The 13,430-nt window shown below is 35.4% G+C and overlaps 1 protein-coding gene across 4 annotated transcripts in view; it reads right to left on the bottom strand.

Annotated features, from left to right (window-relative positions):
• Nucleotides 1–292: 292 nt before the first annotated feature.
• The window catches only part of GULP1 (GULP PTB domain containing engulfment adaptor 1), a 152,814-nt gene continuing 139,676 nt past the window's right edge, over nt 293–13,430 (bottom strand). For 2 of the 4 annotated variants that reach the window (XM_035331065.1, XM_035331067.1), the window contains 3 exons: nt 9,739–9,833; nt 7,868–7,878; nt 293–2,392 (listed from right to left, as the gene is read on the bottom strand). In XM_035331065.1, coding sequence (XP_035186956.1) covers nt 2,371–2,392; nt 7,868–7,878; nt 9,739–9,833 — 128 coding nt within the window. In that variant the 3' untranslated portion in view covers nt 293–2,370. The remainder of the gene's footprint in view (nt 2,393–7,867; nt 7,879–9,738; nt 9,834–13,430) is intronic. The other 2 variants (XM_035331063.1, XM_035331066.1) reach the window with 1 other exon arrangement.

Genomic DNA, 13,430 nt, shown 5'->3' on the forward strand with positions numbered 1-13,430 from the left:
ATGAGGAATAAAAAAATTCTAATTACTAGCATTAGATGACTGCATATAAAATAGATTTTTTCTCCCGATTACAGATCGGGCCAAACTCAAAATCAAAGGCCAGAAAACATGTCTGCAATTTTACACCATCTGATATCAGATTCTTACCAGTAGACTTAATTCTTATCAGATCTTACCAGTTCTTCATCAGTTCTTACCGAGGTGACTGAACTGTTCTTCATGGCAGGTCTCACCCGACCTTTACACACCTCCCTCCCCTCCCTCCACTGAGCATTTAACTGAATGAACATTATGTTCTAGGATGCAATTTATTTAAAAACATTTATTTTAGGCAAAATTAAACAGACATTTGAGATTACATAGAAATACAATTTCCAATTGGATCACGGAACCTTTTCATTAAAAATGCACTGTTGTGTTGATTTAAGTATTTTTGTATGGATTGACCAGTTATGCAATATTTAACCATGCCATTTGCAGTCAACTATCATAAAAACTGGTAAAGAAAAACATTTCTTAAAATGTGCAAATATTATCTTAATGTTACCATTGATAATAAATGACCACTAAATATATGCTTATTATGTAAAGCTTTTTAAAGTACAATAAAAATACAAATTCTATTTGTTAAAAAAAGGCCATTGCTATGGCTACTAAACATCCTCATTATACAAATTCCAAAATACTATATGACAAACAAAATTATAAAGACTTTTCTTTATGAAACATATACTATTCTATTTGTTAGTGATTTAATATATATTTATATATTTATATATAATACTCTATATGAATGTTCAAAACAGACTAACAGAGAGGAAGACTATTGTGATGTAGAACATTAAGGCCCCTGTTCAGCAAGGTACCTGAGCACACGTCAAACTCAGAAGAGGAATAATCCATTCAGGAATAATTCATTTCAGCAGACTTTCAAAGGCCTTTGCAGAAGTACTTCATTGAACAGGGCATGAAGATATATATGTGACGGTGAATTTGCAAAATACATTTTTTTTGTGTGTAAACTGTAACTCTTAAGGACAAAACCATAACACTATCACAAAAAAAGCTTCTCATGAAAAAAAAAAAAAAAGGAAAAAATACACAAAAAGCTCTATTTTTTTCCACATCTTTATGTTTTATAAGGGGAAAAAAAAGACAATTTTTAAAAGGATTAAATTGAACTAAGGTGTTGTTTGGGCATCAAAACACTGATGATAATACTTTTCTGATATAAGTTTAGCATATTATTTTATTGCTTATGTTAAAGATTAGTGAAGGGTATGCATAGACAGGTCAGTGTTGAATTCTCTAGCAGTTGAAAATTTTGGTTTGCAGTTGTTTGTGTAACATGAACAACTAACGAGTATGAAGGACTTATTAACATACTTAATTCTTGCAGCAAGCTTCAAAATTATATTAAGACATACATATCAATGCAGTCCGTGAAAATAATATCCAACAGAGCCTGACTGTGAATGTTCAGGTGTTGAAACCAACTTACAGAATTGATCCCAGTAAACAGAGTGCGTGCTTGTGCACAAAATTACAGAAGTTTCTAAGTAAATGCAAGATCATAATCTTATTTTCAAATTATTGTTAGCATGTAATGAATTCCAAATTATACTCTTTACAGTTTAGCTATAAAATATCAAAACAAAGGGCAGCGACCTTGTCATTTCTGCAATTTAGCAGCTCTTCTATGCTCATTAAACACTAATTAGCAGACTAACAATTTGTTAGCTTCTAAAACATGATTTAAGGACTTTAAAATCTTACGGATTTTACAAACTAGTAACAACAGATATACAGTGTAATAACTGTACAAGGTAATAGAAATTAATTACATAGCATTCAGATTTCTTTTAAGCATATATTAATGGTAGGTACTTTCTGCTTTTTTAACTGCGTTTGCAATTAATCATTTGACTGATTGAACTTTAAATAATGGCTTAAAAATTTCATTTCAAAATACTGCCAAGTAAAGCGTTATGTAAAAATCATGCTTGCATATTTGCAGAGAGAGGTATGTGTGAGCTTTCTGAAGAACTTCTCCAAGCTAATAGTCATAAAGCATAGTAAACTTGGGCAAAAGTTTGAGAGAAAGAAACACAACAGTGTAATTTAATTCATATTTCATAAACAAATACAACTTTTTACATTTTTACAGGGAAAGACTGGAACGAAGTTGGATTTTTACAGGAGCAAACCTCATATGAGTTTACATGTTGAAAAAAGCAATTTTTGGCACATGGATAATATTTGTGAATGTGTGTTCAAAATATAAACACTGCGTAGGAATTTCACATTTATTTTCTTGGCATCAGCATCTGCTGTCTAGTGGGTCAAGACAAAATACTGTGCCTTCAAGAGTTAATCCCATTTTGAACCCCTCCTGCAATGAAACAAGACATAATTAATAAAAAGGAAAGCAGTTTCTGGAGGAATATCACCTCTTTCTACAAACATGTAAATTCAAGCTTATTTTTAGGTCAAATTCTGAGCATTAGCACTTCTATGACTTTTTGAAAGGCTACTTCACAGGATAACTCACAGACATTTACATTATTTGGTCAGCCAGTTTTTTCTAAATTTATCTTAGTCATTAATGTACAGAAGGATTTATCTGTGGTATAACAAAAGAAATAACGTTTGTATATGAAATGAAGAAAGTATTATTAGAATAAAAATATTGAGTATTAGTTTACCTAACTTGAACCATGTTGTTCTTGAGTAAAATTCAACATGACTTATAAGCAGGAAAGATTAGATTGCAATATAAAGAAAAGGTTTATTAAATTTATACTTGAAGGAGATCTAAGTCATGGACATTGTTATTAATTCCACATGTCTCTTACAACCAGTAATCCCTTATCTTAGAAGTACTCCAACGAAAAGCGTAGTGGTACTCAACAAAATCTCGGAGGCTTGTTCTGAATCATTCACTGTGTGATTACATTGACAGGTGTATGCTTTACTGCCTACAGTCATCTGAGCCTTGCTAAAAGGCAAATGAAATCATACCTGCTTTATTGCGAAGAACAAAAGGTGAATTTCAAAGGCGTGTAACATTCAATGAAATAAAATATGATACTCTTTAGAATGAGCAAAGGAATTCTTAAAAACTTCAGAAAAAAATGTCTCTTCTATTTTATTAGCAGAAGCACTAAGTCAAGGCAGACGTTACCTTGAAAATAACTTACTTCTCAAGTACCTGCACTAGGTTTACAAAATGTACTTAGCTTGCACCAATTCTAAAATAACAATATCACTTTTAATATGGGGAAAATAATCTTGTTTTCATTTCTCTTTTTTCTTTGAAATAAGCTGATTACTTCTGTCTTGACCTCCAAAAGAAAAGTCACCTTTAAAACCAGAAAATTTTGGTCTTTTAGGTGAAAATATTGTAAAGCTGCAAGCAACTGGAAACAAGGGCTCTGAATAGAAATGCCATGAGAAGAACATCAACTCCAGTGGCACCTGTTCCAATGTTCAGTTCAGTACAGTCTGAGCCCACAGTTCACTTGGAGAGCTGTTGATCACGTGCTATGAAATCAATACTATGTACTTTTATGAAGCAAGCATGTTGTAAACAAAATAAATCTTCTGGTAAGGCAGCCTGTACTGGGACTGGGCATAAACTCAAGTCTTTTCTTATAATGCATAGGAGTACCTCAAGAGGATACCTTTTGGCTTTAAAAGATAAATCACAAATCACATCAGCTGCATTTCAAACAAATGTAAACCACATGCTAGATTTTTAAAAGTGAATGAATATTTAATAACCCCACCAGCTACTATCATCAGAAGAGCAGTGCTGAAAACTAGAATAAAATTCCTAGAGATGGTTACTAAATGATCTCAGATCTTCCAAACAAAATCTACATTTTCCTAATATTCACATTATAAGATGGTGAGACAAAGCATTACTGGATTGTAAACCTTTTACAACTGTGCTTACTTGCCTTACCTGAGTGACATAGTGCTGCCAAAACTCACTGCTATATTTGACTTTTTATTTCCCCCTCCGTGCTTTTTAACAAGCTATCAGGAAAAGTGTTCAGTGCAGAAGATATTTCAAGCAAACTCTGTGAAGTTCCAAGTCAAACACAACCTGTTATAAATGGCCATTGCTCATTTACCAAAGGATGCAGGTTTGTTGATGTAACGGAGGAGGACTGCTTACACAAGGGCACAAGTCTGAGGATTAGCCCAACATTTTAGCCTGCTGAATCGTAAAACCCTCAGTTTCTGTGCATCTTAAACTCTGTCTAAATATTATCTTAATCTGTCTAAAATTTAAAAATTATAAAATTATAATTATCTTAATCCGTCTAAATATTTTAAGGATGCTTCCAGTTTTGAGGTTGTAAATGGGATAGTCAGTGCTTCAACCCAGAGATGCTTAAAATAGATGCTCTCATAGAAGGGCTACAGCAACTGGCTTAACAAGGACACGCAAATTCTTACACAGCCCTCCGGAGAGCACCTTCAAAGCTGTGCCAGCCCTATGACTGAACATGCATACTTTTCAAGTCCTCCTGAATGCTCTTATCTTTCCTTGCTATGTTTGAGCACTGTTTGTTGGTGTCTCATGCAGCTGCATGTCCAATGCTGTCTTTCTGGCCATCTAAGAGCAAATCAGATCTGTAAGTGTGCTTATCTTACTGCTGCTATGTTGATCATGGAGGATTTTTTCTGATGTTCACCTATTACATCACACAAAACTCACTGTCCTCACAGGGCAACCACAGGGTCAATGAAAACAACACAAAACAAAACAAATCACAGACAGGACATCAGGATAGCCACCAGGGCATTTTTCAGACCTCAAAAGAATGTCAAATTTTGATTTATTTTTTAAGAGTATTTAAGGTAGAGGAAAAGAAGTATGTAGGATTATAAACCAGGACACTCAAAGGAAGCTAGACTGCCTCAACCAAAATTCCCATTAAATTAAATGTGGCACTCAAAAAGGGAAAAATTCATAATGTACTATTCCAACAGACTCTTTGGCAAAATGATTGCAATCAAATTTCTGAAGACCGGAAAGCACAGACTTGATATCTCCCACATCCATCTCCATTCCCTGCCCCACAAGTTTTGCAAGCTAACTCCAAATTCTTCAATAATTCTGTATTTTTGCAGATTCCACTTTGGCAAATATATGATAATTTAAAAATTGTACCCTATCAGCTGTCATCAACCAAGCTGTGGAAAGACAAGGTTTTAAGAAAAGATTCTCCTTTATATCAGGACACAGCTGAACTGTGATATATGCAGGCAAGAATATCAGTATCCTACGCTGTAGTTTTCTTGGTGATGCAGAACACTTACAGCTTTACATCCACTTTCAGGAATACACTTCATATACACACACTTCTCTCAATTCTTATGGTTCCTACTTATTGTTACTGTGTGATTATTATAATACCCATCATACAGTATGTGCCTACCTTCTACTCTCCACTCCAAAACCCAGCATTCACAGCTGTAATAATAATGATGTCAGTTGGAATCACTGAGTAGTCATAAACTGAGTTATAAATTGTTTCATTTTTATCCTTTTCTAATAAACTGGATTAATGTATTAGGCAGAATACTTTTTTTAAAAAATGACACATAGTCAGCACTTGGTACACATTACGTACTGTGTATATAGAATAGACATCATTAATTTTAATACTCAGATTTTTAAAATATTTAATTTAAACATTTCAGCTTCTAAAAATATATGTTCTTAGCATAACACGCTGCCTGTTCATCAAAAAAACATGTGCACCATAGCTTCCTGTACTTTAAAGGCTCAGGAAACAATAACTTCTCATTTAGTCAGAAAACAGCTCAAATTAGCTGATTTTTAGGGAACACAGAAAAAGACCATCCCCTGATACTGGACAGGAGTGGGAAGAGGAAGGACTATAAAGTGTATTGTGTCTTGTTTCTCTGCTCACATCTCCATAATAACAGTGTCAAATAACGGTTTTACTTCCAAGATGACTTAGCATAAGTACTGAATATCTTAGTTACCCAGAAAAATGACAATGTTTTGCTAACAGATGTGATGGGTCTCTTAAAGAAGCAGGGCTTGTTTTCAGTAGAAAATGTAACCTGAAAACAACCCCTCTTCCAAGACTCCCACTTATTTTTTGATTCTTCATGATGTAAAGATGTGAGCTATTCCGGTTAAAAACAACAAGCAGTGAAAAAGGACAAGAACATCCATTTTATCACAAGGTAAATATGCCAAAGTCAACCTTTATGGCTCTGCCTGAGGTTAGCTTGTTTATTACTTCACCACCTGCCTTTACTCAATGAGTTTAATTCAGCCCAAACCCAACGAACCAATGATAAATCTACATGTCTCTGAGAAGATAATTTAGAGGGCTGAGCATAACTTACTTCAGATGGAAATAAGACAAGCCTCCTGACCGCTTTGGGTCGTGCAGGGAGAATGGCCTGCAGCTCCTGGAAGCTTTAGGATATTAACTACCTTGAGATTTTAATAAATCATAGCAGCTGTTGCTGGTATGATTCAAGATCCAGGGAAACTTCCCTTCACGGCGAGATTTCTGGGAAAATAGATTTATTTTATTAATGCCTGGATGCAGTCAAAATAGGATGAAAATGTGTTTCAGCACAAGGGTGGGGAAACAGGAGGTTGGAGAGTCATCAGAGAGAGGTCTGAGCTGTAAAACTCAGCACATGTTGGAGTTTAGAGCTCTCCAAGAAGATCAGCAGAAATTGGACTGAGAAACAGAATAGAAAGAGCCTAACTATGAAATTTGGATCCTCCCTAAAGTGTAAATGTAAGCTGTTCCCCCAGAAGTCGAGGAATTTGATCCGATCGCATTAAGTTCAGAATAGTGGATACAAAGAAAAAGCACCCACTACTGAAGAGTTTACTCCTCAGTGCCTCTTCTGCTTTGCTGTGCTTTCTTCTCCCATTTTGCTTAAATGTCACCTTCCAGCACGCATGTACCCTGAAACAGCTTTTCTGCATTCTGGGGCACGACATTTAACACAGCTCAATATGAGGAATGGGACAACAGGCTGGACTGAGCTGCTCCAACCACTGGCTGGCTGGCTTGCCACTCTGACAGCAGGTTAAGCTGTATTTAACAACACCCTCCTCAGAATAAGTTTATATTTAGAACAATTAGATGTTTTATTAAATAACTGACATTTGTACATTTATTGAAATATATATATTTACTGAAGCTGAGGCTGTACTTCGAAAATGTGAGAACATCTCCCTTGACTTGGCACTTCAGAGAAGGAAAGCAGCTTGTATTTTTCCTTCATGTTCCCTAATTTTAGATTTCTCAGAGCACATTACATACTTTGAGGTTTTGCCTTTTGTAGCAGCCATTTTTCTCTTCTTCCTTATAAGCTGTGCCTAACAACCGCTGACCTCTAGTGCAGCTATCTTCTGCTCATTGCAAGTTTTAAAGTAAGTATTTCCAATTATAAGCACTTTTACATCAGTGACTGTTCTAGTACAAAAAAAAATCTATGTATCACAGGTTTGGGTAGACCATTTCATCAATGGCAATCCAAAGAAAAGAACTGGACATTTCTCTAGAACACATGGAAAACAAACAGCAAAGAAAATGAAGGCTTAGTATTGTCAATTAAAGAAAACTAAAACCAGCTGTCTCTGCATAAAAAATTGTAGGCTTCTAAAAATGAAAGTGTCCCAGACTTACAAGACTGGATACATAAAATACAAATCTTAAAAGCTGTTTTATATATATATATATATATCCAAACATACATATATTCATAAAAATGAAACACCATATATGAATGAGTGCACATTTCATTTGTACATGATTTAAATACCATTATTAAAATATGATATACCAACCATCGCTGACGCTAGGCACCCAGGAAAGCATAAGAAGATAAAAGAGATATTAGGAAAAAACACATTTCCATCAGTATTTTTCACCACTGATTCAAATTAATATAATCTATAGAAAGAACTTCTGCATAGCAACTAAATCTAACAGTGACTTACAAAGTGATAGAAGGAAGTCATAGGAAAGTAACTGGACATAGCTTTTGCTTCGACCAATCTCAAGAATTGACTTCTGCCCCCCCCCCCCCCCCCATCCCATCAGCTTTGCCTTGATCTCAACTGGATTACAGAACAAGTTTTATGCCAACACAAGGACTTACTAATTCATTTTCACTAAAGGTGTCAGGGTATGCTAGACTCTCTATGAGACTAGTTTACAAATCACACAGAAAAGTGAGAAAAAAAACATTTATGTACAGGGCAAACTAATGCAATATTCTTTGCAATAGGACATAGCAATGCATTAAGATTTATTTCATTTCATTTTGTATTTTTCTTAGGTCAGAGTGAAAGCTGAAATAAGTTTTCCATTTTATGGCTTCAAAAATCTTTGATAAAGATTTCTACTGACCCATTTACTGATATTTTATGAAGTGATGACACTTAGAAGTCATGGCCTTACAATTTACAATTTTGTCAGAACATCATCTGTAATAAGAACTCCTAGCATGTGAACTTACCTATAACCACAGGATTTTTCCCAGTATCCACAGATACTGTAGTACACTTTTTCCTAAAACGGGCTATATTCAATGGAAAGTGATATATATCAATGTGAGGTGTGAAAAGATTTGGGCTTTTTTATGTGCTAATGAGGTTGGTAATAACATCATGGCATTCACAAAATGTAAGTAATTTTAACAGAAGTGCAAAGAAGCCAGCTTTGGCTTTTTGGTACTATCTGAAATGATAGCAGGCCAAAGTGCAGATGAGCAAGAATCTCCATCTTATATCTCACAGTGAATGGATTTTGCCAGTGGTGCCACCCTAAAACTGACATGAACAATTAAATTTGCCCACGAACAGGAATTCCAAAATTTTACTTTGGAAAATTAAACTGTACTTAAATTGTATTAAAAACATTTAAAAATGAGTAACTACAAGAGCCTGAGAGCTAGCTCTTGTACTTTGCAGGCTGTCAAGATACAAGAGGTCTGGGAACACTTCCTGCTGAGGAGCCAGGAATCTAGAAATTCAAGTTCCCAGTATTTTCAGCCTTTTGTTTTGCTGGCAGGCTGCTAAAAAGAAAAAAAAAAACAACAGATAAGCAAGGTTGGCAAGGAAATAGCAGTTTGGAAAGTCTGATTGAGAAGAGCGACTTAGTCCACAACTTGAAAGTTTTCTCCTATCACTGCTTCAAAATTGGGTCAATATCTGAACAGATACCATAGAGTATTTCAGAGCCAACAAACATTTTCTGATGAAAAAACACATCCGTTCAGAATTCTTGAACCAATTATTAAGTCCCAGAATGCCATAGTCAAATATGGATACTTTTAAAGGCAGCAGACAACTGCTGAATAATAACGTGGTCAGTGCATCTGTGGGGCTCTTGCCTCAGCTCTTTCTTAAACTTCACTCAGTCCCTTCCCAGGCAGGAACAGCAGTATCTATTTTGCTTACACTGCTGAGAAGCCTTAAATAGGTGCAGGTCTTTGTTTTAATACCACAGGCTAACATTTGAGAGGAATTTCAGGCAGACAAATTTAAATTCCAACTCAAAGCCCACGAGTACAAAAAGAAACTATCAGATTTTTTTTTCCCCAGGTACTTGTGTGTGTGCAGCTTAGAAAACATTTTTAAAATACTCTAAAGATGTATTTCAATAATATCCATGTTGCCATAGAAAAATACATAATTAACAACTCAATAATTACCTGCATCTCATCTAGTTTGGACTGAATGTCTGGAGGGAAATCTCCTGCTCCGCAGCTAAAAGGGTCAAAAGGTTCTGCTCCAAAAAGGTCTCTCTCTGGAACAACAGAAAAATGGGTCACCGAGATAAAAGGTATGATCTATGACAATAGCTCCCTGAGAAAGTCAGCTTACATCTCCTTAAAAGCTGAATAATAGCACGTCCAGACACGCAATCGATTAAGTGCAATTTTTAACATTCATATTTGAAAGTCCTGTCTTGATTAGTTTTCCAAGCCTTTATACTCAAATATTTTTCCAAGAGCATCATCAACTTCTGTTTGAGCCTCCATGTAGTTTTCATTAAACGCTTTTGCCTTCTAGAAGAATTTTAGGGACCCGATGAGAAGAAATTCCAATTTCAATAAGGGAGCTCCTACTGAAGTGCCTTCTCGAATCAGGCTGTATAGGGGTTTCATAAATGAAGAGGGAACAACTGCATGTCAGTTGTCAAATTTCATCTTAACATTATGTCAGAAGCATATTTTCACAAATAAATTAGCCTTCCTATCTCCTGTCTGCCACTCCTCACCATCGGGTTAAGGCCTTTTGTAAAGACAGATGACTACCTTTACTCATGGAAGGTCACTTGATAAGGGTTCCTCAGTGCAAAACGGGTACTAAGAACTAATTACCAAACCCAAGCAAGGAAGAACAGGTTAAAAAAAAAAAAAAAAAAAAAAAGGAGTGAAAGGGAAAGTAGAAGGCCATGAAAGCTCTCTTACCCTAAAATTCCACTAAATCTGTATCCATAAATACAATGATTACAAATTTCTCTCTGTTACAACATACAGTTTCAAACTTTTTAAAAGCAGAATACTTGCTAGTGCTTTTTTTTTTTTTTTTTTTAATCTGAATAAGAAACACTTCCAATACCATTTTTTTTTCTTACTGCAACAGTGTAATGCTACTACTTCTTCACAGCTGACAGTCTAAACATACATATATTTTCTTCTCAATAATAAGATTTTTTTTCTCTACAGGTAACAGTGCCATCTATATACACGTGTTCCATCTCACATTGCCTTGACCAAAACTAGTATGAAGCTCATTTTTCTAAGACAATCCAACCACATTGGTGGTAACATTCAAAGTTAACGCCATTTTATCACTGCTAGAGAAATATTAAAGCCATTATCCTCTACTCTGAGTTTCATTTTTGACCAGCAAGAAACCTGGTAATTATACTACCTAACTTAAAACAGTGTTACCTTAAAAGCCTGAAAAGGGCTATTAGTATCTTGGAAATTAATAGCTGATTTTCTGGTTTAGCCGAAAAATTTTACCCTTAACATACAAGATATGGAAGCTGACAATTGAGAACCTGACACAAAATCCATGTCACAGTGTTACCAGTCATGTTGTCAACGCTGAAAAGGCTGTATATATGCTCGTATAGGCTAAATATACATAATTATTTTGGCATCCACAGAGTCCAAATTATAGACCTCTACTTGGCTAGGCTCTTCAACATTTTGTTGTATACACAAGTGTCCATGGGTTTTGACCTAAATCATTTGGTGTTACCATGCTGCATATTTAACATATATGCATATATTTTAAATAATTAGCAGCTACTATTATTCCCATAATAAAGTACAGAAACAAGCAGGAACTTGATTAATTACACATTTAAAAATCACCTCCAGCAGCTGCAAACAGAACAGCAGCTGCGAACAGAAGATGGCCCAGATCTGAGAACCTTATTCCAAAAGCCCACTCGAGCCCCCCCAAAATCTAGTCTTACTGTTTTTCCTGGCAGAGGCAGACCACCTTTATGCAAAAGAGACTTCAGCTGGGATAATGTAAAAATTAGGATCTACCTCACTCCTTGCCTCTCTCACATCCAAAATGGGTCTGCTCCAGTGTAACCAGTGTCCTTACATGTTCTTATGCTCCTACTTGGTGACCTTCAGATATGGAGCAGCTTTAACTTTCAAACTAACCTCTACTGAGGAGAAAGTGATTATGCTTTATGTCTCTCATAAATGTATTTGTTCAGTACGTAGGTCCATTTTTTTTCCCTCCTCTCTTTTTCATAGGTTATTTTTACCCTAAAAAGGAACTGACAGTTCTGTGTGTGTTCAGACAGCTAAAAGCAGCCAGTTTCAACACTGAGCCTTCACAAATATTTGAAGAACGTATTTATGAAAGAAACAGCCCTTTCATTTCTTAGGACTGAAAGGCCTTATCACTATTTTTGAAAGCACATATTTTGTACATTATTATGCACATTTTCTTATTCATGCCTAATTATTGTGCTTTTATTAATGACAGTACTGAGCTAATTAGCAGGGGAATGGCAGAAGCTTTAGCTCCTTAAGTGGAGCATCTCTTCACGTGAAGGATTATTTTATTCATATTGTTATTCAAGGCCAACTTTAAAGTTATCCAGGGTTAACAGATTTTTAAAAACATAAAAAAAAAAAAAGAAAAGATGAAAACAGTTTCTTCAAACATATTAAAACTGTATGTAATCGAATTAAAAATAGGTAAGTATTTCCTGGCTGAGTTTCTGTGAAATCGTTTGGGAACTCTCTCAATTTGACAACCATTTCAGTGAAATGGCTGTAAAAGTGCATAGTACAACTGCTTTTCTGCATTTAAAGGTTATGTGTTATATGAGAGATCGCATTGCTAAGAGTCAGGGAGGAATAACGCACCACAAAATACTTTCAATATCATCATCAGTATTTCTCTTTTGAACAGAACCTGAAGAACAAGTGGACCTGGATGAATACTAAAATTTAGTCACTACAGAGCTCCATTGTTGTATGGGATCTCCATAAGCTTCTCTGCCAGTATTCACCCTACTTTTCACTTTGGTGCTCCTTTTTACTAGAGGCAAGAGAAACCAGCAATATTTTATTTCATGCTACAGTATTAGCAAGAAAATATATTAAATATAAGATTAAATATCTTATCTGGCACACTCTCAAAAATAACTGTGGTGTAGATAGGCATTTCTTTCTCCAATACAAAGCAACCAGTAAACCTTTGAAAACAATCTCAAACAGCACACAATTTCCTTTCCCTCATTCTGTCCAATTCCATTCCTTCTTAGGAAGAAATAAATTCACTGCTTGGGAATCAACCAAAAAATTCAAAACCATGAAATGCGAATGTTTTACATGCATAATTCAAACCACAGAAAGACATGAACAGGTAATAAATTCCTGTTTCTGTAAGTGATCTGATATTCAGGACAAGAAACAAGTAATACTGGAGAGCAGCAGCCTGCTGTCCATGGTAAATTCAGATCTAGTAATAACCAAGCAAACAAAACTCCACAAATATTTGGCTTTTCTGCTGTATTTTGCATCCCAATCTTTACATTAGCTATCATCCAGATACAGAGTTATGCTGATACATGGTTTCCCCAGATGTCCTGGAGCAGCTGTGATGACAAAAATTAATCACACTGAAGATAAGGACCCAAGAAAATATTTGGAATAAGCTGAGGTAGTGAGGTCCAGGAAACCTTTCCCTTAGCTGCAGGCTACTTTTTGTGTGTCTCTCTGTGTGTGTGTGACTTATTACACCATAAAAAAAATGGCTCCACTATTATTCTGACAACAGACTCTGGAAAGATAGCATCTTGGAGTAGATTTCTACATCTGCCAGTTATGACCTTGGATTATTGCAGATGCCTTTG

This window comes from Oxyura jamaicensis, chromosome 7 (assembly GCF_011077185.1).
Source record: "Oxyura jamaicensis isolate SHBP4307 breed ruddy duck chromosome 7, BPBGC_Ojam_1.0, whole genome shotgun sequence".
NCBI classification, from domain to species: domain Eukaryota; kingdom Metazoa; phylum Chordata; class Aves; order Anseriformes; family Anatidae; genus Oxyura; species Oxyura jamaicensis.